The sequence below is a fragment of the Athene noctua genome, chromosome 11, assembly GCF_965140245.1.
Source record: "Athene noctua chromosome 11, bAthNoc1.hap1.1, whole genome shotgun sequence".
Lineage (NCBI taxonomy): Eukaryota > Metazoa > Chordata > Aves > Strigiformes > Strigidae > Athene > Athene noctua.
The window spans coordinates 23,842,130-23,867,586 of record NC_134047.1 but is presented as its reverse complement, the minus strand read 5'-3'; the positions used below and the strand labels follow the sequence as shown (position 1 = coordinate 23,867,586).

Here is a 25,457-nt window from a genome sequence, read left to right as displayed (position 1 = left end):
CGTGGCGCCGGGCCGGTGGGAGAACCCGGGCCGGGCAGCCGGTGGCTCGGCCAGGCCGCTGCAGGCCCCGGCGGGCGGGCGAGGTACCGAACCCAACTCCCCCCTGCCGGTACAGGCCGCAGCGGCGGCCGCCCCCGTTGCCACGGTAACGCCCGCCCCGGGGGCGGGGCGGAGTGACGCGCCGGTGACGCCGCCGGAAGTGACGCGCAGGCGGCGGCGGCGGCGGGTGGGGCGGGGCGGTGGTGCCGGTGAGCGCTCGGCGGTGTCTGCTTCTCCTCCCTCAGTCACGGCTCCGGCTCGGCCTCCCCGCGCCGCCATGTCCGCCCCCGGCAGCGGCGGCGAGTTCGGGAACCCGCTGAGGAAGTTCAAGCTCGTCTTCCTGGGCGAGCAGAGCGGTGAGCGGGGCGAGCGGCCGGCACCGGCCTTCCGCTGCGGGGGGGCCGTGAGAGGCCCTGAGGGACCGTGAGGAGCCGTTAAGGGCCCTGAGGGGCCGATAAAGGCCGTGAGGAGCCGTGACGGGTCCTGAGGGGCCGTTAAGGTCCCGTGTGTGTGTTTTGGGGGGTGAGGAAGCGCCAAAAGCTCCCCGGGAGCGGCGGGGGAGGATCCCGTTGAGCACCGGGGGTGGGGACTGGTGAGGGTCTTGCGGCGGCGGAGGAACCGTTAAGGGCGTTTTTCTGCCCCCGGGGCGGGGAGGCGGTAATAAGGCGCCGGGGCCCCCCGAGGGAGGGGCGGCCCGGCCTGAGGCCTCGGCCGGCGGCAGGCGCGGGCCCGGTGAGGGCCCCGGTGCCCGTTTTCCCCGGTGTGCCTGCTCGGCGGGCCTGGCCGCCTCGCCGGGCCTCCTCCCGGGGCTGGCCCGCAGTGCGGCCGTGCTGTGGGGAGGTGCGGGGCTCGGCGGGGCCGGGCTGGCGCCTGGCCGAGCGGCGGTGGCTCCCGGGCCGCTGCTCCGCCCCGCGCGGTGTGCCTCTGGCCGTGCCCGCGCCGAGCGTGGGGCACACACCGGGGAGAGAAAACCAACGGCGAAGCAGCGCTGTCGGTGTGGCGTGGCTGCTGCCTCCCTTACATCATCTTTTTTGTTTTGCCTCAAGTTGACTCCCTTTTGTACCCTTTCCCTCATAATACACGGAGGAGTTGTATCCTTTTCTTGCAATGGTGGGGTTCTCTGCTGTATTACTCTCTTTAGATCTCTCACTAGAGCTTACCTCAGTCCCAGAGCTGTAGTCTTGGAGGAATTTCCAGAACTTGTCTAATTCCCCTCCTTTCCTAAGGCGGGATCAGCATTGTTGCCGGTAGATATTTATCTAACCTGTTTTTAACCCTCTCCAGTGCTCACAATTTCACAGCCTTTCTAGGCAATTTGTTCTTTTCGCTCTTCTCTTCCATCCACGTCCTTTGAATTTTTCGTGGCTTCCTCTGGCTTCCTCAAAATCGAAGCTCTTAGCTTTGGTTCCTGTTTCTTGTCAGTTCTGCACTTTGTCTCTTGAAAATATTTGGAGATGTAAATTTTGAGTTTTGAAGCAAGGCACCAAAGTTAACACTGTATCTAAAATCTTGTTATGAAAAAAGGATGTAAATCTTGAGAGTTGCTTTTTGACCCAGCCATAAGCAGCTAGAGTGTCCGGGGCATCACCATGTCTTGTTTTGATGTTTATGCCTTTAAGTCCTAGACTTGGTGATTACATAAGTAGCAAAATGAGTAACAAAGCAGATTTATTGCTTGCTTAAAGCAAATAATTCTTTGTCATATGCATCACAACGTACCTAATTTGAGGACCGAGTTTTCATCACGATTTATTTTTGGCCTACTGAGTTTGATTTGATTTTTATCACTTTGTGAATGAATTTCTTAGCTGGTTATTTCACAGGAGGGTCTAGCTGAGAAATAGCCTGAGATTGGCAGCTTCGTTCTGATGATCAGTGCTACCAGCGTGCCACTCCCAGAGCAGTGGTTATTTTTTCCTCCTGCTGCTTGAAAGTAATTTTTCTCTTCTTTTGTAGTTGGGAAGACCTCTCTGATCACCAGGTTTATGTATGACAGTTTTGACAATACTTACCAGGTATGTGGTAGTCTTTTTTTTTTTTTTTTTTTTTTATTAAAAGTATATATGGGTAAATCTATTCCCTGCTGTTAAAATGGATGCCTGTGAGAACTGTTGGGGCAAAGCACATTTGTCCATGAGATGTCAGTTCAATATCATATGTAAGGCTGTAATGTGCCTTGAAATGGAGATGAGACTTTATGATTAAGCCCAAGCACCTGGTATAATGTCAGGAAATACAGAGTACAAAAAACAAGCAAGGTTTAGATCCTGCCTGGATATGTGAGAAGCCTTGAGGAAAACAGGGAGAAGCATTGGTTTATGGGTTGGCTAACAGAGAAGGCGGTCAGGGTGCCTGACGATGGATGTGGAAGTCTCAGGAAAGAGAGAGAATCAGAATCAGTAAGATACAAACATGCTTATGATAGTTCTTGGTCTGTATCATCTTTAGAGATTTAAGTAGGAATAGTTGAGTCTGGAGTGTATAGATATATCTGTAAGGAAGCAGCATGGTATATTTTCTCTTATTACTATTTATTTAACTTAAATTTTTTAAAATTACTATTTATTTTTTTTTTAACTAAAAGGCTATAGATGGAAAAAAACAGGGAAGTCTTGGTGAGGAAAAAGTGGGATAGGAATGAAGAGGCTGCAGATGAAAAGCTGAAGGTGTTTAAAGAGGCCTGAAGATTTCAGGCAAAGTTAGTTTCGTCGAAAACACACAGCAGTATTTCAAGGGGATACCAAATATCTTTAAAGAAGATGAGACTAGGATGTTATCTTTTAATTCAGAGCAGAAAGAGTTACTGGTTTAGATTAGGGTAATTTTAAGTTGGAAAAAGAAGAGAAGATTGTTTTCTTGAGGGGGAGTCAATCACTGGAACTGGATCCTCTGGTGCTTTCTGTGTTTCTTTTCCTGACTTTTGTAAGGTGCTCTCATAGATTTATCTGCTTATTGTAGCTGTTATAAACTGTGTCCTGGCTGCACAGAATAGGATTCCCAGAAATAAGTACTACAGCAATTGACTGTTATGGGCTCTTCTAATGTTAAATGGTTCACGTTCTGATTCAGACCTGCCAGAACACGTTATGCTGCCTGCGTGTGTTAAGACTAGAGATAATCTGTCTAAAATACTAAAATCTGTTACATCCGCAACTTGTTTCCTGGGGTGATGATGGGCTAGGACATCTGCTTGATTTAAGTGTCTGGGAGCACATCTAACTTAGGAAATGACTTTAAATGTCTTTGTACCGGAATTGCTGTACAGCAGTGGAAACGTGAGTGGAAGGAGACGTACAGAAGGAGCTGTCTGGGGAATGAAGCTTCTGAATGTTACTGGAAAGGAAGCACGTTCTGATATGGAAAGCCCTGAATAAACATCGCTTTTTAGCTTTCAGCACAGTCACCTACAATTTGCTCTACCTTTTGGTTATTTCTAATAAGATCATTCTTAACAGACCGAATTACAGTGGACCAGAAGGGGATGCCAGTCAGATATGATCTGTGGTAAGATGTATGAATGTCTGAGGCTAAAATGGAGACTCGGAGGTTCTTGTGCCATTCAGAATTGCTGGAAGAATGATGTGAAATGAAGATGGTGCACATACCCAAATTGCTTTGTTCTTATCAACTGTATTGAAGGCAGATGACTTCAGCGTCTTAGTTATAAGTTTGTGAATATTTCTGAGAGTTTGTATAGAAAGATCTGATCTTCAGATGCTGGAAGGCAAGTTGCAGCTACTAATGCTTTTCTTCTTTTCAGGCGACCATTGGCATTGATTTCCTGTCAAAAACAATGTATCTTGAAGATCGCACGGTAAGTGAGGCATCTGTGTGATAGCATGGCAACGGCAGCGTGCGTGCTGCTTCGCCTGGCCGTGCCTCCAACGGCTGCTGAAATCCCACAGAGGCCTTTGTTGGGTCCAGTCGCTGACCCACTCTCCTCTTTCTGATACGTGGTAGGATCTGATACCTCTAGAATCAAGTCAGAATCTTCCATGCAAAGTTGGAGCAGGCTAATGTCTGTATGTTGGGGAAGGGGCTGTCTGTTATATGTACCTTAGGTGTAGTTTGCTGCCAGAATTTGCAGCTCTGCCCCTGGGATTGTCAGTATAAATGGGTCTGAGCAGACCCCAGGCAGTCCCAAGTCTTGACATTCACGATTACCAGCGGTGGCATAGCTCCTCCTTGGAGAAAGGCTCCTTTTGCACCACAGTTCTGACATACTGTTAATAATGCCATTTTGGATTTAGCTTGCACAAGCTTCCTTTTTGCATAAACAGATCCCTCCCATCCCTCTCCTGTCTCTCAGTATTTGTCTTTTCATTAGTTTATGTTTTGCTAGGACTTGCCTTTTTGCTAGTTTTACTGCTGGCTGAGAACTGTGAAACTGTCGTGGGGAGGAAGGGGCCGATGGTGCAGTGGAAGTCCTTTGTGTTGCTTTGGGTCTGTTGCTTCTCAAAAAGTCTCAGCCAGGTGTGTGTGGTGGGTTTTCTGAGTGCTGCTCTGCCATCTGACCTGGGATTCACTATTAGAAAAGACCTTGCTTAAACTTTGTATGAGAGAAACTACTTGGCTAATGTTCGTCAGCAGTACTGGCAATGGTAGAAGAAGAAAAAGAGCTTGGGAGTGCTGCTTGACCCCTGTGAAGTTGGGATGCCTTTATGCCCTTTCTGCCAGTGCTTGTGTAGGTCAGGATGTCATTCACCTGCTGGCCCGCTAGCCAGAAAAATCACATTTTCTTTCCAATGTTGGACATACTGTTAGCTCTCCTGATTATGCGAGTGGTCCACAGAGCCCATAAAGCCTGTTTAAATAACAGAGGTGTTGAATGTAGATAAGAGGAGGGAGCAATACAAGCACACAAGCTAGTAAAATTCAGACGTTGAAATGATTTATCTGATACGGCTAATGCTGTATTTTGCAATAGGCTTTGCTGGGCTTGACATGGAGACTGCTAAGCCTCTAACTGCGGCATATGCTTTGGCATATTTGATATGTCCTTAGACCAGATAATAGATCCTGAGATTATACCTGTGCTAGATCACTCAGCTCTAAATACAGCCTGGGTAGTGCATACTAGCCAGGAAAAAGGACAAATCTATGTGGAATTTGGTTTTTCAAAGCCATTTCCAGTAGCCTCCCACGGAGGGCAGCTCCAAGTACCCCATTTCCAGCACGTTGCCAGTGCACTGGGGCACTAAGTCCGCTGGGGCCAGGAGAAGCCTCGTCCTCAGTCCAGACTGCCAACCTAACAGCTACAACCTCATTCTTGAAAGACCGAGTAATATTTCCTTTTTGGTGTTGCCAGACTTGCTGGATTTAAGATAAGCCAGTTTAGAGGGTGTTTGCCGGTCTGGCTCGTACCCCAGCGCTGCGTTTCGCCGCAGCGGGCTTTCCCGCGGGTGGAGCGGTAGCGGGGTGATGTCCTTGCTGTTAGGACTGACCCCAGCTAGTTACCTGTAGGCTGCAGTCTGCTCCTGGGGCTGTTAGAGCCGGAGTCCTGGCATGGCAGGATGCCCTGAGGTATGTATATGCTTATTTCCCTCCTTAGCAGATGGTGTGAGAAGGTATTTTTTAGGGATACCTTGATTTTATGATTAAACGGAAGAATGTGTTTGTCTGTGTGAGTTATTAGTGGGTCTGTGGAGGTTTCTCCGACGGGCCAGGCCGAGGTTACTGTGAGAACGCCAAGTGTCGTTGGCTCTTTTCACGTTTCTGTTCCGTTTTAACTTTCCTTTTGTTGCGTTATTTTTGCCTTGCAGTTTTTGTTTGTTTTTATTTTTATTTCACTTGAGTTTTGGTTTTGTTTTCCATTTTCCTGCTCTTCCCCTTCCCTCTTCCCCTGCACTTTTCCATTTCCCAGATCAGGCTGCAGCTGTGGGACACAGCCGGCCAGGAGAGGTTCCGCAGCCTCATTCCCAGCTACATCCGTGACTCTGCTGTGGCTGTCATTGTCTTTGACATTACAAGTAGGTATTGAGCCGGAGTGGCTGCAGGGACCTCGCTTTTAACATGGACCTTTTACACATTGCAAGTGGTGGTGGTTATCCGAAAGGAGCTAAGACAGGCTGTCCTGCAGGACCAGAGGGCTGTCATGAGCAGAGAGGAAATAACTGAGCATCTTCCCCCACAACCAGGGGTAACTCCATCCCATAATTCAGCAACTGGGGAATTGTTTAACCCAGGGCTGCTCAAAGCTCCAACAGTGGAGGCGACGCACAGAGGATTGGCAGATGGGTGAATAGGGATTGTGACTTCTCCTGTGTCTGTGCTGATTGGAATGAGGGGTGATTGGTAGCCTTTGGACAGCTTTTTACTCTTTCTGCTTTGGATTATTATTATTTTTTTTAAACCTCAGAATGATAACAGGTTTTTTTTCCTTTCTGGATAACCAGAGTTGTAATACAAATAACTTCAGGTGCCAAGGCAAAGGGACACTGTCAGAGTAGGTAAAACAGTGCAACACCCATTTAAATAAAAGCCGTGTAGCAGCTTGTGAGGATTCAAGTCTCCCATTTCATTGAAGAAGAGAGCTGGCAATTCATGTAAGTAATGAGAGCTTTTGAAAGAGAAGAGATGCAACTACCATAATTACTAAAGAATAAACAAGCTTAGAGGGGAATTCTCTGTAACTCTTGGCATGAATGTTTTAGTATGAGATACAAAGATATGAATACAGTTATTTCATTAGAACTCCTTGTTATTGATTCCACTTGATCTGGCTTTTTTGGTTAAGCTACAGTATCGGCATAAATATCTAGACAGGATTTATACCAATGGGCCAACACCATGTGGACAAAGTCTTAAGTAAAGAGTGTAGTGCAGATGAAAAACCTCTGGCCCACCTTTATTCTGTCACAAACTCTAGACTGTAGTGGGGCTTTATGGACCAGGGCTTTGTTTTGTGTTGGTTGACTGAAGCACTTAACAAATAATAGACTTTTCTTATGATTCATCGTGTATATTGAAGGCAAATAACTATATGGTCTTTCTCCCAGTCCTGTAGCTTAAGTAGTTGACTCTGGGAGGATTTCTGGTTTGGTGCAAACTAATGTAAAACTGATCTGTTTGGGGTTAGAGGAGTGCTGAGATGCTCTGGGAACTCATCTAGGTGAGGCAGCGTGGCAGCCTGCAGAGGTTGGCATCTTTTCTCCCCACTGTTGCGACAGGCACAGGATGCTGTTTATCCATGCAGGTGTAAAAATCTTGCCAGTCTAGGCTGTTCTTAACAGCTTCCAGACGTGTCAGAAATAATTAAGCTGATCTCATACTTTGGTAATGGACTGATCTTTCCAGGTACTTTCATTTGTTCTTGTTACTGTTCTTTGCTCTTAGTGACTGAGAGGCTTTTAGGTTTCTCCTGTTGCTAAAGGAACGTGTTCATGTACTTCTGAGGGCATGATGATGATTAGGAAAACACAGTTTCCTTTACCACTCTGCAGGGTTGTTTATCAGCACTGTCTTTAGTGGTAACTGTATTTGGGAACCTCAGATAGTCTCCTGTAAGTTAATGCTGGTCACGGTAGTGTGAAATAGGGACAGTCCCATAGGACATACTTAAGTACCAGCCAAGATACTATTAACTAGTAGAGAAAAACTGGTAGCATGTGGGGAACTGAGGAAAAAAAAAGAGGTTAATCTGCTGGGCAGCTTGGAATGCAAGTGGCCTGTGGAGAGAGCCATGGTGAAAGACTCGGGTCCCTCTCTGAACAAGTTACCCGTTTTGAGGAGAGGCTGGGTTAATTCTTGGTTGACCTTTCATCTTTCCTGACTGGTAAGGTCATTAGCACACTGTCGTGTTTGAGTGGCTTATTTATATGTTTTTTTCTTCCCCTTCAAAATGGCTGCACACAAACGTGACTTCTAGAAATGAGAAGCCACAGCAATACTGCAGCTTTCTCAGGTCGTTTGAGGGATGCCTGCGTGGTACCTGCGTAGTGGCTGAAGGCCTTCCCTCAAATAGCATTACCCTGTGCTACAAGTTCTTCCCCCGGTTCTGTGGTTATTCCTCTAGTTGCCTTTTTGCCTGTGAGTCTGAGGGTTGGAATGTTTAAATCACCCCCTTGGTAAACTTCCTGGGTGAACACTGGTGTAGCAGCAATGTCTGGGGGACTCTGTGGAAGCTTGTGAAGTCCAGAAGCTGTCCTTACCAATCGGATCTTCCAGTCCCATGTAATATTGTGCAGGTGCTTGGAGTTTGTCACCCGGAGTTTCTGGGGTGATGAAGAGCCCTGACTTTTGCTACTGTAATCAAGGCTGCCTTCAAAACGAAGCATGAGCTGATTGCTTTAACTATAAACCTTAATCTTCCTTAAGCCCCAGGGCATCAGATCTACATACCCTGATGTAGACACCATGTTTGTTTGAATCTGTTTGTAGCAAGACACTTTGCAGACATACGCTCTGTCCAGCTTCTGTTTCTCTTCTCAACAAGCCAATTATTGGTCCTTCTGAAACTCCTTTCTCCCTTGTAGCCAGGCTCCTGCAAGCTGCCTTATTAACGGCTGTCCTGTGCATGAACAGCTGCTCTCCCTCACTGCTGAACAAGTGGCTTTGTGAGCACATCTAACCAATTTGTGTAATTAAGCTGGGATCCAGTATCGGCCCTCCTGTGAAACTCGTGCCTGTTGAGAATGCCAACAGCAATCTTGTTTTCTGGCAGCTACTTGTCCAGCTAGCCGTGTGGGGTAATGACTTGGAAGGAAATGGTATCACTCCCAGTTGTGGAAAGCTCTTGTTTAGTATTCACTGTGGTAGCTGGGCACGTTTTGACCGTTATTGTTTCAAATAAGCAGGTCCAAGACCTTAGAGCTGTCGTATGTAACAGGTCAGTTTGTGTTTGAGCGTAGTTCTGGAGCTCAGACTGGACCTGTCATCGCATTTGTGCTTGTTCCTGACTCTTGTGTTTATCTGAAAAAGACAACGCGGTGCCCTTTGTGTCACGTGAAGCCTAGAGCACGTCACGTTTGCTTTTGATAACGTCAGTTATTGATTGCCTTAATCTTGCCTGAAAATCCCCGTTGCCATCTTCTGGATGCTTGATGCTGGAGAATGGCTGCTGGTTTACTGTGGGGTGTCTGGGTTGAGGGAATTGCTTGTCTGTCACGTGGGAATTGCCCAGAAAGCTTTGATCTGAGATGCTTTAGGCTAGGAGCCCTGTGGAGAGTTCTGGGTAGACCAGGAAGGCCAGCTCTCTGTGACTTGTTAGCTACGGCTCAGCAGTGTAACCTGGAGCTCTCCGGGATCAGCAGAACCCCTCGGCAAGCAGAGCAGGTCATTAAAGCACAATATCTACTGCCAGAGGCAGAAAAACCAACTTCTGTGGTGTGGGGGTGTTTGGGGCAAGGTTACAAGGTCAGCCTCTCAGACTGAGGTGCGTATGGTTAATTCTAGAAATGGCCTTTTCTCTAAAGGACAGTTTCCTCCTTTCTTTTCTCTTGCTCTCTCGTCCTCTCTGCTCTCCCTGGCCTGGTACCAGCAGGTTCGGCTGCAGCTCTGGGACACAGCAGGCCAGGAGCGGTTCCGCAGTCTCATCCCCAGCTACATCCGTGACTCCACTATTGCTGTGGTAGTCTATGACATTACAAGTGAGTGATGCTTCCGCGTCGCGTCGTTTGAAATACTGCCCGTCAGCAGAACTCTTTACGTTACGACCAGAAGTTCTGCAAAAAGATGCTTAACGTTCAGAACGTTTTTTTTTCCCCCCCCCCCACCCTGTTTTTCTGTCTGAGCGGAAAATTATTTCTGGGTCATTTATATGTGGTGTGGGGAGATATGGAGAGTGCAGGCGTAGCGTTCTCCCTCTCTGAGAAGAAGTTTTATCCTTAGCACTCCCATTTGATTCTTCCCTACAGACTTGAATTCTTTCCAGCAAACCTCCAAGTGGATCGATGACGTTCGGACAGAGAGAGGAAGCGATGTCATCATCATGTTGGTGGGGAACAAAACTGACCTGGCAGACAAGAGGTAATGGTGGGGGGGAGAGGCTGGTGGCCTTGCTGCCCTGACCAGTAAAAGCCAGGAGCTGGCCAACTAGTCCATCTTCAAATCAATTGTTGATGTTTAAATGAAGCATAAATACCTTGTCATGAAATTTGATTTCTGGTTTGGGCATAAGCAAAGTCACTCCCTTTTGCTATTCTACAAATAGTTTCGGTTTAAAGAAACCTACCTAAAAAAATTCCTTTTATTTAAATGAAGTCTCTATGCAATGTTTCTCAATGATGTATTTTGTCTGATTTTCCTTTTCATGCTGAGGTAAAGCCAAAAAGACGTCATGCAAAAGCAAGGAAATCTGCCTTTCTTCAGTATTCCTGTTTACATGACTCTTTCTGCATGTGCAACTGGAAGTTCCTAGTAAAGTCTCTTGTCACAAGATGCAGCACAAGTTTTTGCAGTATCGGTCTAAAAGGTTTCCCTCTGAGCATAAATTTCATGTCATACATGACACAAACTGATCTTGGGGATGCGTGAGAGGAAACTAGATTAGCAAAAGCAGGCTTCCTCGAGAGACGTAAAAAGTTAATTAGACTCTTAAAATCACGTGGACTTAATATTCTGGGACGTGTCATAGAGCATTTTGCTTTTAAAACTCTTAATCCTGTAACACTGCTTCAACCAATGTAACCAGTGTAATGGCAGCTTAGAAAAACCACAGGTTTGCACTTTTGGATTTCTATTTCAAATTCTCTCAACTGTTGATTTAACAAAAACGTTGTTGAATGTTTTCAGAGATTTTCATCCTTTATGAAGACATCAGAAACAGTGTAGCTGAGGAAAGGTTTTTATTTTAATGGTTAGTAGTTGGCAAAGGGAAGATGGAGTAAGCCGTGTGGTTCCTTACAGTCCCAATATTTTAAACTGAAACATCTTCACAGACACCACGTACTCTAAGGTGTGTGCCTCGTGTGTCGTAGCACGTATGAAGTATTGAAATGATGGGGAACTTTTATCGATGCAAAAGCAAGCACCTCAAAAAGGCAGAACTGGGAAACACCTGGATCTCAGAGCGAAAATGGGGTCTTACAAAATCAAACCCTTCTCTGTTCACGAGACACTTCTGATCAAAGATAACCGCTTGAAAAGCCTTACAGGTGGAATGTTCATGTTTTCTCTGAAAAATCTTGCACTATTCTCTGACCTGCCTGTTTGTTTACTCTGTTCCTTGGGGTGATGGGCCTAATAGGGATCTGACTGTTTCACTGTTGGATGCTACCACATTTTAAATTCTAAACCTTGCTTTACTCACTCCTGCAGCGTACATACTGCTTCAGAACATACTGTGACTGGTTTTGTCTTGTGGTTTTGCTGTTGTCCAAATGCCCATATGAGATTGTACCCAGCATCCCTGGTGCACAGCCTGGTGTCAGGAGATGCTTTTTGCCCCCCCCCCCCCCGTCCCTGGACGAGTCGTGCTGTTAGATTTTAGTTTGCCATGCCTAGCAGGAAAAGCACAGACAATTCTAATAATGGCAAATGGTTTGAGTCGGTGGGGAAAAGGATAACGTTAGACTCCAGCTGGGCACTCTGTGGACTTTGTACTGATGGTTCTTACAGAAATGTGTTCTGTGTCCTCCACGCAGACCACCTCAGTCTTGGCAGTTATTTGGCTTTTCCCACTTGCAGTGGGAGGCCATTCTGAGTGTCCTGTGCCTTGCACTGTGGAAATACTGAGTAAAACTTGGTGCTCAGAGCTTCAGAAATTTGATTAAAATACATCTAGATAGCTGATTTGGATTAAGAATTCCAGGTGGCAAGACCTCAGATCAGTCTGGTCTCTGAAATCAGCTTACAAAAAGTAACAAGTTCTACTTGAGCCGGCTCTGGATGTTGACCACTTGGTATCTCTTCAGTCGTCCTGGGGGCTAGAAGTAACTGCGGGTCCCTAACTGAATAACCTGGCATTTAGACTTGAGACTTTCTAATTTCTATCAAAATCCAGTTTTGCATGGAGCTGGAAAACCCAATGGGATAACTTCAGCCTCGGATTATTTCCTGACAGTATGTAAGTGAAGTGTGTGTGCAGGACAGCTGGCCCAGCACTGCTTAAGAATTAGAAAGGCCAGAAAATAGCTGGAAACATAGCTACAGTTGAAATTCATTTAGCATTAGAAATTCTTATTTTAGAAGTTTAATGAGAGTATCAGTTTAATGTAAGTGACTCTTATCTTCTTGCCTTCTGGTCTAGGCTAGAATCTGGGTTCATGATGTATCCAGGTACCATTAAAGGAAGCTGCCTGGCCTTTCTTTTAAAAGGAAGTTAGATCTGTCTTGTGCTGAAAGCCTTTGAAGGCTGGACAAAGCCCCAGTATCACTCTGAGCTTGGTCACATTGTTCGAGGTGGAATACAGCGGATTGGGAGCCGTTCGTCCTCGGGTAAAAAACAAGTGATGATGCAAGTGAAGCTCTGAGGCCAAAAAGCTGAACTAAAAATAGCACTGTTCCTATTTGGTGCAGCCTGTTAAGTTTTTTCTTTCCTGTTAATGTTGCTTCAGTTGGTAGCTGTTTTTTTTTCCTGTAATTTTCTTTTTATCATTTTTTGGACTATTTTTCTTTGTTTTGGTTTTTCTTTTCTGTGATTTGTTCTCGTTGCTGTAGACAGGTTTCTGTAGAGGAGGGTGAGAGAAAAGCCCAAGAACTGAATATGATGTATATTGAAACCAGTGCTAAAGCAGGATATAATGTGAAACAGGTATGTACAGGGTGTTGGTCAGAGATGCCATTGCAAGTGCTCGCGGGCAGCAGCCTACCACTTGCTGTTGCACTGCACTCGCTGCTGGAGCCTTTGTGAAATCTTTCTGTAACCTCACGGAGTTCCCTTCTGTCAGCTTTTGGGAAACTGCTTTTTATATCAGGTGCAGCATTTGGGGATTCTTCCTTCCCTTGAGGATGCTGTGAATGAGGCTCCAACGTACTGCACAAACTTCATCCTGTGCTACTCATCTGTTACTAATAGTCCTAAGTCCAGGGTCCCCTGGTAACTTACCTGAGGTTGTCTCATTCTTAGCTGGAGGATCTGGGAGTCTTAAAAATGTGGGAGGTCCTGAGATCTCCCTGGTGGTCTCTGTGCTCTTGTAAGGGGTGGTGAAGCAGTCCCTCCGCTGGAGAGCGTCTCCGTCACGGACATCTCTAACTCTTCCTGTCTGTTCTTCCTTTTCTGTCTTCCCGCTTCTGTTTGCATCTTTGTCCAGGCAAATCACTACAGAAGAAGGTGAACAGAGAGCCAAAGAGCTGAATGTGATGTTTATTGAGACCAGTGCAAAGACTGGCTACAATGTGAAACAGGTAGATCAATGTCCTGTTCTAACGACAGGAAATCTTGTGCTTTACTGCTCTGTGTATGCTTCTGCTTGGTGTTCTGTTCCATCAGATGTTTGCTTATATTGTTTAAAGTCAACCCCTGAGGTGCTTCTTGCCCGATGTTTGCTGCTGCTTTACCTAGTGGAAGCTCCTCTCCTGTCAAGTCAGTGGTTCCCTGTTAAAGCTCAGCGAACTTACCTTGAAAGAAAGAGGAACTGAAAACCAGAATGTGCTGAGCGATGGGAACGGCACTGTCTTGTGCAGCCAAACAAAATTTTGCACGTTCCCTTTGCCGTTGTTAACAGTTAATGCCCTGTTTCCTAAAATCAGTGTTGACATCAGTCAGGATAATTGCTTATGCTGATTCTACTAGAGTGGAAGTTCCTGCCTCTGTTTGCAAACCGCAGAGGAAAATCTTAGAATAGTTGAGGTTGGAAGGGATCTCTGGAGATCGTCTAGTCCAGCCCTCGTGCTCAGAGCAGGCTGCCCAGAAGTAACACCAGTTGAGTTCTGAATTTCTCAAAGGGTGCAGACTCCATCTATCTCTCCAGGCAACCTGTCACTGTGTTTGACTGGAGAGTAAAAAAAAAATTAACCTTTTTTTTTGTTACCTTTAAGCAGAATTTCTTGTATTTCAGCTTGTGCCCATATTGCCTCTTGCTATAAGCTTGTGATCCCGCTCTCCACTAGTTCAGGAATCGTTCTGAAGTGTGACAACTTGGGGCATAAGGCCCAGGGCTCTGCAGGGAGCTTAGGTACTGTTGGTGTCAGCTGGGAACCATACGTAGAGTTTGCTGCACATCAGCAGCTTAGGAGACCCTCACAGTGCAATAAGGAGACTTTGGGTTTGTTTCTTTTTGGCTTTTCTGGGTTGAATCCACTTTAGCCCTTGGTTCTAACTTACCGTTGCTTTATTTGCTTAGCGGGTGTTTGCAGTGAGAACATCTGTGACTAAAAGGATGCTAACTGCAGCGCTGGGCTGGCTTGATTTTCCAAGTAACGCAGTTTGGAGGTGTGGATGAGAAGCCCCTGCCATGCAACTGTGAGAAGAATCATCCCTAGCTGATGATTTCTTTATGCAGTGCTTTTCCCCAGCCTGCCTGGAGGTGGCTCTGTGGTGTTAGCTGCTGCCTTAATGTCAGCAGGAGGAGCTCTAAGCATTGACTTGAAAACCTGTGCAAAACCATTTTTTTAGGGGGATATGATAGTCCTTCCCAGCTCTAGCCCATCCTTAATAGCTTCAATGCAGCTCTCTTGAGCCAGCTGTTCTGCTCAGAAATGGCTGTTTTGCAGCAGGACTGAACTGAAAGGATGGGCTGTTAAACCTCCGTTATTCCGTAGACTTCTTAAACCTTGGGGGTCTCGTGAGGTTGCTTATCAGAAGTCCCAAACTGTGCACTGTACCACTGCTGGGTGCAGAAGCTGATGAGGCTGGGAATGAGTAAATGACAGGCTCACTGAGTGCAGGAGGGAGGTGGTTTATGCATCCCTGGAAGCATTGTTACTTATTAATTCCATATTCCGTTCAAGTAGGAATAGGTAAAATAAAACAGGTTTGAGGGCATTGAATAACTTCTTTAATAAATCCTATTAAATTTCTTAGGTAAAATTCTCATGGTGTTTGATCCCTACTTGCTGAAGTAGCCACGTGACAAGTTTGTACAATTCAGACTCTAAGATCTGCTGTAAAGCAATGTTTTTTTAACACGGATTTTTTTTTTTTTGTCTGACAAGCCTTCAGCTTTTACCTCTTGCTACTTTCCAGCTTTTCCGTCGTGTGGCTGCTGCCTTACCTGGGATGGACAGCACACCAGAGAAGAGCAAAGAAGACAGTATCCTTGCTTTCCCCTCAGTAGCTGCTTGTTCTCTAGAATTTGACAATTTGTTAGGTTGAGCTAACAGACTTGTTGGCACGTTGTGGGGACGGGCCTTACTGGGGTTTTGCAGAGAGGTGGCTGAAAAGGCCGGTGTATCTGAGTGTAAATCAAGGACCCTGCTTGTGGTCTGTATAGAAATGTACACAACTACTTCTAACAGCAAGCACAAGTTTTGCTTTCTTCACTGAAGCTTAGGAGAAAATCTACATGATTTTAAAATACTTTAATAGTTTGTTTCATCTTTTTGCACAGGACTTTCTTGTGTGCAGACCTGCTTGACCGGGCTTGAGCCTCTAAACAGTCTTGACACACCGAGTCTGCTGGTTTTGCAGTTAATCCTGTTCAGGCAGGATGTGCTCTGCTCCAGCAGAAGGGATAGCTGACAACCTCTCCAAACACTGCTCCCTTTCTCTGCTCTTCCCTCGAACCAGGTGATTTCCTTAACTTGTCTCCTGCAGTGATTGACATCAAACTAGAGAAACCTCCTGAGCAGCCAGTAACGGAGAGCGGGTGCTCCTGCTAACAGACCCGTTCTGTAGCAGCACATTCCCCAACCGGCCAGTCTCACTGAAGAACATCACCGCTCATTGGCTAGGCAACCCTACTTTGTGGGCTGAAAAAACGATCTACTAAGCGAGCGAACTCCCTGTTTACTGGTGGGGAGCAGCCCCGGCCGCCCCTCTTACTGCATGGTATGAGCCCTGAGTGCAGAATGAGTGTCCTGTCGTTTTATTTTTGGGTTTGTTTTTTTTTTTTTATGTTGTTGCACTTTGGCACTGTGGTTGGTGCCCTTTACACTCTCTTCCTCTCCTCCTCCCCCTTTTCCTCACCTTGAGCCTGTCTGCTCAGATGTATCTTGTGAATGCAATGGAAAAGCCACCAAGTTAGGGAAGACAAAGCTTGGGGGTGGGCTTTCCACCTTCCTTACTGCCTTGCGTCTTTAGTTCCCTGACCACTCCAGCCCTCTCACTATCCTGCATCCCCACTTCCTCTGTTGAAAGGCTGCTCCCTTTAAACCAGTCAGTTGGACTTGGCCTTGCCTTTTTGGACAATACAGGTTATCCGTTTCTAGGCTTTTGCTTCCTGTAGGGCACACACAACATTAGCTCCTCCATTTCTCCTTTCTGCGGATGAGCTTGGCTAACTCTTGGTCATGACTCCCGAGTTCTGCCCCTTGAGTTACACACGGCACTGGAAACCCCCAAACTCTGATAGCTTTGGCCTCGTTGCTCCCATTTGTGTAGCAGAGCCCCCCCGACTGCTCTCCTCAGTTGGAGTATCTTCCCATCCCGAGGATGTTGGCGCTGGGTCGGTGTTGGCTCTCGGGCGTGGGGAAGGAAGAGGGTAGGGAGGCTTAGCAGTGTGAGGGTGGGTGGGGAGAGATCCCTCCGGGTGGTTTGTAGAGACAGGAATGGACTGCAAACAGTTACCTGGAATGCATCATGATGGGGGTGCTGCCTGCCCTGGGAGTCACGGAGGCCCTTGAGGCTCCTTTCTTAGTCTCTGGGCTTCTGTTTGTCATCGGGAGCTGCTTCATGTGGAGCTGGAGGGCTGCAGCAGATGGAGGGCCCGTGGTAGCTGTTGTGCTCTCCTGTCTACGTTGCTGCTTGATGAAATCCTACGTAGCTGCTTCTGCCTTTGTAGTAGTCTGCTGGGGACTGGGAGCCATTTCATTTTCGGACTAGTGCTAAGCTCTAAGGTTGCCAGAACTGAGATGAGCAGGGGCTGGGGCTTAAGTGTCAGACCTGGGTGAAGGAATATATGCTGCTGAAGTCAATTGTGGTGTTGCTTCTTGACCGTGGAGCTTGGGAAATCCATGCCCTGCCCCTGGTTTCTAATAACGTTAGTGGAGCTTTTCAGAGGCTTTTACGGGGGGTTTCATCCATCTGTCCTAACCAGAAGTCTGGCAGTTTGTTGACAGCGAGGAGAATAAAACAGTCGGATGGCTCCGGAGGGTGCTAGTGGGCAGGAGAGCGACTGACAGCGGTGTGACGGGTGGGGACAACCGTGTTCGGTGGTTCTAGTGGCCCTCCCCTGGCAGGATACCTGTTGGCCACTGACACTGTGCACTTCAAAGCCCGCGAGCTGTTGAGGGAGGGGAAGGGGCAACCTCGGCCTGGGAGCTGGCAGTCCCCGCCTTGGATTAACGGTGGCAAGTCACCTGGCTACCGGCAACTGACCTTTTGTTGCCCAGAGCCTTGTCCCTTGCCCTCCGGTCGAGCTGGCCTGCAGGAGGCAGCCGGGATGTGGTTTCCCATTTCACTCTGGAGTGTGTGTGTGTGCGTGCGCGTGTGCGTGTGTCCCCTGCCCTTACCCCCGTCCCAGCTGGCAGAGCCGGGTCCCCCTCCTCTGTACATACCCCTGTTGTGTGGGAATTGCTGATGTTTGTCGGTGTGTCCGTGTCTGCCGTAGACCAGGTTTTGCTGTCCCCTTCTCACGGGCAGGCGTGCGCTGCTCTGCTCTCGTGTTGTTCTGAGTCACGGACCGGGGGGGAGGGAGGGGGGAGACCCTAAGTAACGGGAGGGAGGGGGGGGTAACTAGTGAAATAAAATAGTTCACTTCCCACTGTCTTCTCTATGGATGTGTATAATATTGAGTGTGTGTCTGGCCCTGCTGTCTCTAGCTGTTAGCCGAGTAAGTGTGACTATTACTATGAGTATGGACTGTCTGACCACGGCCGTGTATCACACTAAATAAAGTTATTTCACCAACACCTTGGCTCCCCTGCTGCCGGCGAGGGGCCTCGGCCTCTGCTCGTTCTGGGTTTAACGACTCTGGCCCGCGGCGGTATGGGGGGCAAAGGCCGGGTTTGCCGGTTTAAAGCGCGGCTTTGCGGGGCAAGGCGGAGAGAAGGGCTTTAAACCGGGCCGGGGGCGTGGCCTAGCGGGCTGTGGCAGTGCATCCCATTGGTGGTTGCCCGTTGGGGGCGTGGCGGGGGCGTGGCGCCGCAGCCCCGCTCAGGATCTGTTTTCCCGCCCAGGCGGTGTGAGGGCAGCGGCCGCCGTGACCCCCGACCCCGCCGCCGTGACCCCCGACCCCGCGATGCGGCGTTCACCGCCCCACCGCGGGGTGGCAGAGCCCGGGGAGAGCCCTGAGGGCGGCAGGAGGGGCTGGGCCTCCCTGCCTCTCCGCAGCGCCTGCCTGCCCCAGTGGCGGCCTGCTCCGGCCAGGCGGCCCCGGCTCCCCTCGCACTCGAGGGGGGTGATGGGAGCCCCTCCCTGGGGGTGCGAGGTGTTTGGGGAGCCTGAAGGCAGTGCTTGGCCTTGCTGGCCACAGGGGAGCACCCCCTCCTCCCACAGGCACCCTGCCAGGGTGGGAGAGCCTGTCCTGAGCCAGCAGCGCTCCCCACAGCGCTGCATCGCCGTCTGGACGTGCTGACGGAGAGGGGTACGGTAACGCTGCACGGCATCGAGTGTCGACCGGAGCGGGACACCCAACGCCATGGACAGGCGTGACAGCACCCGGCCGGCTGCCAACACTCGTGTGGGCCACTGCACCTGTGAGTTGGGACTGAGGGCCCCAGGGGATGGGGCTGGCTCGCTTCCACCAAAGTCTTGGCTTGTGTTAAACTGAGGGGTCAGCCTGTCCAAACTGCCGGGCAGGAAAGAGATCTTTGGGGTACAGGATGCCACTTGGGGTCTCTGCTAGGAGAGGTCGTTAGCACCAGTGGGGCTTCAATACAGGAAGTTTAATTTTCCTCTCCTAAAGCAGCTGGCATCATCAGGAGCTCTGGGTGAGCAGAATATGGTCCCAAGAAGGAGTTAAATCAGCCTTTTGCCTCTCTCTAGCGGGTCCTGAGCCCCTCCTAAGCAGCCAGAAAAAAAAAAAGAGTAGGTGTTAGTAGATGAGACATTGTCAAGGCCTTTTCTAAGCTTCCATGGTTGCTGCTCCCATGCTTCCCCCTGTGTGAACCTTTGTAAGGAGGAACCTTACCCAGTCCTGCTCAGACCCATCCCGTGGTTTACAGTAAGGCAGCAGGGAAGCTTTTAGAGAAAATCTCTGGGTTTGTAGGCTTTTCTCTCATGAGGGGACTGTGCGGATCCAACCACACCGGCCCCGCTTAGCGCTGAGACTGGACGGGGAGCACGCGGGCAGCCGGTGCTGCACCGGACGTTTCTCAGGTACAAGCTGCTGTGCCTTAACACAGCTCAGCTAGTTTTGGGGCTGTTGCTCTTAAAAAGTTGAGTTTCCTGAAATGCAGTCTGCTGCCCTGGTGTTAGCACCTGGAGTGGGAGCCTGGTCATAAAGATTCTGTGATCCCCTCGAGTTAAATCAAGGTCAAACGATAGACGGCCAGTTAAAATGTTTTACTTGCAGTAGAAATATTTGGAAAAGGGTAGTAAGTGATGTGGTCTCTTATAAATCTATCAGAAAGAAAAGAAAGAAAAAGAAAGGAGAGAAAGAGAGTCAAAGAAATCCAGTCCCCAGCCCTGGATCCAGTATTGCCTCAGGTCTGGTGATCGTACACCCACTGTTTTCTGTCGCCTTTTCAGTTCATCTTACCAGCTGATTTGCACACTAGATGAGGAGGGGCAGGTATTCCACCAACTCATGTCCATGAGAGACAAGGAGAAGGTGGAGCGGGGGTTCTGCGTGTGCACTGAGGGGGAGTTGGGTGCACCAGCCCTCTCGTCCAATGGAGTAGTGGTTGTGATCTCCCCGTCACCTTTATTTCTCTTCCCGTTGTCACAGATTTTTGCTGACTTCTTGAGCAGTCATCCGGCTTCTGGGGCAGAAATGCTCACCTCTTACCAGTCCTGATCACCTCTTTGATGATCAAGTTGTTGGCAAGGCCTGCATGGTGTCAGGTTTACACAGCAGAGCCACAAAGTACTGGGCTTACACCAGTGATCAGCGCTCCTTGGGGTTGATGAGAAACGTTTGGTTTCACTCAGTCCAGTTCTCCCCCTGTGAGGCTTATCTAAGGACTTTGGGGATACAACCACACAAGAGTGGGGATGTGCATCCTTTGACACACTCCCGCTTTCTTGGGTGGCATTCCTTAAACTAATCTCAGACTAAACTGAGACTAAGCTCCTTAGACTAACATCCTTGAGGTTTTCTGTGTCAGTGAATGTTTGAGGCATTCCTTCCTTCAGTTCCTTACACCTGGCCAGGGAGTTACTCATTGACAAACTAAAGCTGCTCCAGTGCTCCTGACTCTTGGCCTCTCTTGCAAGTTGCTAAAAAAAATCCATTGTTGTTGGGCCTGTTATTTTCCCAGCAGGAATCGTTGAAAGATAGTTACTAATTTAATCAGTAAGGACAGTTTGTGCCATTTCAGAAAAAATGTATCTCGGAAGGTACCTAAGAAAACTCCTTGGAACTAGATGACTGATCAAGGACTGTAACAAACAGAACGACCAAGGTTGTATCATATAAGGAAGGAGAATTCAAAGGTTCAAACAAAGCTCAAGGAAAGTTCCTCTTCTAAAAGACTGCCAAAGACCCCAGGGAAGCCCCTCAGAGACCCAAGCCCCACACATAATGACTATGTCGATATGATAATTAGTTCTGGGAAATTCAATACACATGTAACAAGAGTGATACAAGCTTTGGCTGAGGCAGCGTACGGTGGACACGTTAGGTGGAACGATTCCCTCATGTCCCTGGCTGAATAAAGTAACGCCTGCTCATTAACACAAAACCCAGCATTAAGGAGTTTTATTCCCCGTTTTGGTGACAGAATCAGCAATTACCTGCTTGTCCCTCCAGTTCCAGAGGATAAAATGGGCTCTGATGACCAGTACAAACCCTAGCGCTGCTTTGGCGGTTCAGATACCCAAGACGTGAATGTGTTTTGGGGAAGAATCCACACTTTCCTGTTAGCCCACAGGCAGTCACGGGGCCAGCGTGACGATGGCTGCGAAGGCACCCCGCTAATTACCCCTGTGTAATGACAGGGAGGAAGCTGCCCTTGGCAGGGGAGATCTTCCGGGAGCTCCTGTGCTCTGAAGCAGGATTAAGATGGAACGCTGAGGTTGTATTTGCAGTCCCCTGTGGAAAGAGGTCAAGGTGCCTCTCGGCGTGCGTGCCTGCGCTGTTTTCCAGCAGGCAGAGGCACTGAACCTTCACCCCGGCATGTCCAAGCACAACAGGGAGGGGAGAAGGGAAGAGGGAGGATTGAAACGTTGCCTCGCTGCAACCCGAGCATCCTCCTTCCCCAAGGAACACGTAAATCCTGGGAAACTGGAGCTGCGAATGTCCCATGGGACACAGAGGCCTGTCTCCGTAGAAAAGCTCTTTTACCTTTTCAGGGCATTACAGTGGGGCTTCCAGGATGCCTATTTCCCTGGTAGAAAAGCTAATTTTTTTATTCTGAGTGAAAGTCTCTATTCTAGTGTATTTTATGCTGCCTTTTTGCCCAGCAGTTGGGCTACAAGCAGTCCGGCTGGCAGTGCTGAAGCTGTGCCAGGGCTCTTCCTCTTGGCCATCTCCAGCAAGTTATCGCCACAGACAAAATCCTCCACTGCAGCACTTACTCCTGGCAGTGCCAACACACTGCTCCGGGCTCAAGGGCCAATTTCCACCACAATCAGGGGAAAAACACCCTTAAACCCAAGCTGCACCTTGTGCAGATCCCACTGCAGGGGCAACGGGAGGCAAACCCTATCCCAGCTGTCCACCCAGCACCTCCTCGGGCAGTAACGAACAACCCTCCACTTCCTGACTGGGAATAAGATGAATTCTGGTTGCTGTAGTTGTTTTATTACTTCAGTTATTACAGATAAGCGGGAAACACCGCACAGAAGGCCAGAGCAAGGGCTGTCCTGATGCCGTTTACAACGTGACACTACCATGCAATCGCACCCGGTTTTGCCAGTAACGAGCGTGTTTTCTCCCAGCGCAGGGCACAACAGGTTTCCTCCTCTTTCTCAGAGAAAAAGCAAAGGGGAGAAGTTGGCCTCAAAGTGGCGGGGAGCTGTGCTGGGAGCACGTGGCAGGGACAGGGCTGTGCCAAGGGAAGGCAGCAGGTTCAGCGAGCAAAACCCTCAACCACGCGAGCACCAGCCCCGAGGGGACCCGGCCAAGCGTCCCCACAGCCCTTCACAAACCTGCTCCGGGCGTCTCGGTCCCACATCAGGCGGGGTCGCTGAGCAAAGAGGTACAAATTTGGCAGATTAGTGCAGCTAGAGATGTGTGCTGAGTTTGAGTGGATTTTACTCCTGTTCCTCAAGTCCCAAGCAAACGCAGCAGTGTAGAGCAGAGGTAGGACAGTGGAAAAGGGAACAATTTCACATCACTGGAGAAGTGAAGGGGTTGATCTCTCGGAGGACAAAGGCCATGCTCTGACCCTCTCGGCCTTACATCCTACCAACAACCCACAGAGCAACCCCTTTAAATTAAGTCCTACTAGAAGAGAAGCACAGATTTTGCCGGAGAAGTTGCCCGTTTCCATATCAGCTTGTTTCAACACCCAGTTCCAGGAGTACAGACTAAATTCCCAGCCATCTTCCAGCTAAATTAAGACTCCATTGGGAAGCAGAGCTGATGCCTGTGCAACCAACAGGGAAGTTGTGCCTCCAGCGACAGCTGAAACTTCATGTGTCATCTCGGAAACTTCATGTGTCATCTCGGATGTTGAGGAAGAGAGTGGAGAGTGTTTTGTAGGGCGGCCACTCTGGAGACGCAGCAGACGGCTGCCTACTAGTGAACAGTTCTTTCCTTCTGCCTCTGGTAATCTGGAAGGGAAAGAGAAGGCAGGGCTGAAAGAGCAGGAGAGGCACTCGCTGATGGCAAGGGGGAATGAGCCAAAATATTAAAGGAAAATTCTGTTTGCCCTCTTGGGTAGCAGCTGCCTTTACAACACCATATTCACACCCCAGCCAGTCTTTCCAGGTTATTTCAGGGCATTTAGAACAAAAGTTTGTTTAAAGTCCTCTCTTCCCCTGCTTCATATTTTTCTTCTTCACATAAGAGTTAGTTTCCATTTTATCAGGAATCCTTGTTTAGCTTGATGTAACCTCTATTTTCCCCCCCACCTTCTATCTATGAACTTTATGGGTGCAGAAACTGAGCATTAATAGTTTTTTCCCCTCAGTCAGAATTTAAACATCCTTAAGGATTAAAACCACAAGCATCAGCATAGATCCACTAGTGACAGAACCAATTCCTGTGTCATTCAAGGGTAAGTAGCTGCTTCTGCAGCTCGTAAAGTTAACACTTCCACTCCACAATCATCCCATCTTTCAGCGCTGTGTCACTAAGCCCTGCTCTACAAGTTTTTCCACGTGGGCAGCCAGAGCCAGTCCTTGCTGTTTAGACTTGGTACCTGTCCTGGTCCACAGATCAAAGCCCAATGTTCTTCCCAACCTGCAGGCTTAATGCTGTCTGAGGCCTTAGACTTGTAACAGCTAAGCTCAGGTGGAATCAGCAGGGCCTTTTCTCCAAGGAGAAACACTGCTGGGTGACCGGACTCGGGAGCTAGCAGGCACTTACTGTAGGGGAAGTAACGCACGCGCATGGTGATTTCACGGGCTGTCTTCAGGATCTCCACGGCCTGAAAGCAGAAAGAGTTGCTCAGCACCCAGGCCGGACAGGAAGGAGGAATGCACCGCTTATGTAGTGCCGCCTGCCAAGAGGCTGGAAGGAGATGGTGCGTGCACCGATTTCTGTGCTCACCTTGCTGTGCTCGATGTCCTGGAAATCCACGTCGTTCACCGAGAGCACCTGATCCCCTTCCTGCAGCCCAGCCCTGTGCGCATCCGAGTCGGGGATCACCTGCGGAGGGAAGAGCGGAGCCTGCAGCAGTGACACTCGCACAGCACCGCGGCTCCCTCCCCGTGCAGCCACGGCCTCCACACAGTACTGGGGAGAACGGGGAGCGCACCAGCAACACCCCGTGGGCTGGGGAGGGCTCAGGAAATGGTGCAGGACTGTATGATTGCTGCTTGGCCCGTGGTAAATTACAGCCGTGAGCTCAGAGACACGTACAAGGCATGGGACAGTCTCCCTGCACGCCCAGCTGGCTCAGCAACACCCAAGGGAACAGACAAAACAGACACAATGGCAGAAGGACAGACACACCTTAGAGATGAAGATCCCCAGCTGCGAGGCTTTTCCTCCCCGGATGTTGAAGCCCAGCTGTGAGAGACACCGGCAGTGAAATGCTGTCACCCGCTTCGGCCCGAGGGCCCTTCCCGCTGCTCCGGTGTTGGCGCCTCTGCCTTCGGCCCGTCCCTCCCTGCCAGCCTCCGTGGCGATCTCGCCTCCAGCACCCGCGGGGCTCCCTGTGCTTTAGCGGCTCCACATCCCGAGACAATTGTGCTTCTCTCCGCCTCACCCACGAAGCTCTCTGCTCCCTCTGCGGCTCCTCCCTTCCCCTTTCCCCCACCCGTGTCCCTGGATGAGGAAAGTACCCGCAACCTGCCCGACGTCCCCTTTGCTGCGAGGATTATCATCGTCCCGCAGCTCGGCCTCTGCAACAACTGATTCTTATCAGGAAAAGCCTTAGGAAGGGCGGCCGGGAATGAAACCCCGGGAAACGCCACACCGAGGGAACGACCGGGCAGGGCCTGCACCTCCCCATCGGGGCTGCGCGGCGGCACCCGCCCGGCCGCAGCGGGGTTAAGCGGGGAGGGGTCTCACCTGCGCCCCGGGCGGCTTCTTGAGGACGATGGTGCGGGGCAGGAACTGGGTGAGCTCGCTGTTGTAGTCGGGGTGATACACCCTCTGCAAACGGCAACGCGCCGCCGGCCGTCAGGCGCTGGGACCCGCCGCACACCGAGGCCGCGGCCCCCCGCCACCCTCCCGCGGTCCCCTCACCTCATGCGGCGGCACCCAGGCGGGCGGGCTCTCGTAAGGCGGCAGGAAAACCACCGGGAAATCATCGTAGGGTAACCGGGCCTCCATCTTGGCGCGGCCGCCTCAGGGGACGGACGGACGGACGGACGCGCCCCGCCCCGCGCCGCGATTGGCCGGCTGCGGCACGTGACCCCGGTTTGAATGTTGGCGGTTACGGCGCCGCCATTACAACGGGCGGCGGCGGCGGCTCCAGGTGCGTCCCGCCGGGGCGGGCGGGTCGGGGCAGAGCCGCTGCCGGGTGTGGTGGGTCGCGGCGCTTCTCCCCTCGGCAGCGCCTCGCGGGGAGCCACCAGGGTTTGGTCTGCCGCTAGGCGCGGCCCGTCGGGAGGTTGGTAGCGGCCTAGGCCCGGCCTAAGCCTTGGGGTGCCGGGCGGGGGTTGTGGGCCGCGGCGCTGGGCCCTGCCGGAGCGGCACCTCCCAGCGGGCGCTGCTCCTGCG

At 49.9% G+C, this 25,457-nt stretch overlaps 2 protein-coding genes across 9 annotated transcripts; one reads left to right on the top strand and one right to left on the bottom strand.

Moving 5' to 3' along the window:
* Positions 1-173: 173 nt before the first annotated feature.
* RAB41 (RAB41, member RAS oncogene family) lies at positions 174-17,731 on the top strand. Of its 7 annotated transcripts, none has more exons than XM_074915036.1 (9): positions 241-395; positions 1,996-2,054; positions 3,800-3,853; positions 5,903-6,008; positions 9,521-9,626; positions 9,894-10,005; positions 13,230-13,323; positions 15,104-15,170; positions 15,674-17,731. In XM_074915036.1, the coding sequence occupies exons 2-9, from the start codon at positions 2,029-2,031 to the stop codon at positions 15,736-15,738; spliced, it is 630 nt and encodes a 209-aa protein (XP_074771137.1). In that variant the 5' UTR covers positions 241-395; positions 1,996-2,028; the 3' UTR covers positions 15,739-17,731. The 7 variants fall into 7 exon arrangements, with proteins under 7 accessions (XP_074771141.1, XP_074771140.1, XP_074771139.1 ...); XM_074915035.1 differs by having other exon boundaries at positions 9,518-9,626; XM_074915039.1 differs by lacking the exons at positions 9,521-9,626; positions 13,230-13,323 and adding an exon at positions 12,637-12,730 and having other exon boundaries at positions 203-395.
* A 4,178-nt stretch (positions 17,732-21,909) lies between these two features.
* Positions 21,910-25,104, bottom strand: PDZD11 (PDZ domain containing 11). Of its 2 annotated transcripts, XM_074915085.1 has the most exons (6): positions 24,981-25,104; positions 24,804-24,887; positions 24,243-24,299; positions 23,838-23,936; positions 23,655-23,715; positions 21,910-22,897 (listed from the first exon to the last, which is right to left on the bottom strand). In XM_074915085.1, exons 1-6 carry the CDS (start codon positions 25,065-25,067, stop codon positions 22,863-22,865), a joined length of 423 nt encoding a protein of 140 aa, XP_074771186.1. In that variant the 5' UTR covers positions 25,068-25,104; the 3' UTR covers positions 21,910-22,862. The 2 variants fall into 2 exon arrangements, with proteins under 2 accessions (XP_074771186.1, XP_074771187.1); XM_074915086.1 differs by lacking the exon at positions 24,243-24,299.
* Positions 25,105-25,457: the final 353 nt, after the last annotated feature.

Coding starts and splice junctions, on each gene's coding strand:
- RAB41 (XM_074915033.1), top strand. CDS start 317: ATGTCCGCCCCCGGCAGCGGCGGCGAGTTCGGGAACCCGCTGAGGAAG. Junction 2,055..3,799: donor GTTTTGACAATACTTACCAG/GTATGTGGTAGT, acceptor TCTTCTTTTCAG/GCGACCATTGGCATTGATTT. Junction 9,627..9,893: donor GGTAGTCTATGACATTACAA/GTGAGTGATGCT, acceptor TCTTCCCTACAG/ACTTGAATTCTTTCCAGCAA.
- PDZD11 (XM_074915085.1), bottom strand. CDS start 25,067: ATGGAGGCCCGGTTACCCTACGATGATTTCCCGGTGGTTTTCCTGCCG. Junction 24,888..24,980: donor CCTGGGTGCCGCCGCATGAG/GTGAGGGGACCG, acceptor TGCCGTTTGCAG/AGGGTGTATCACCCCGACTA. Junction 23,716..23,837: donor AGGACATCGAGCACAGCAAG/GTGAGCACAGAA, acceptor TTCTGCTTTCAG/GCCGTGGAGATCCTGAAGAC.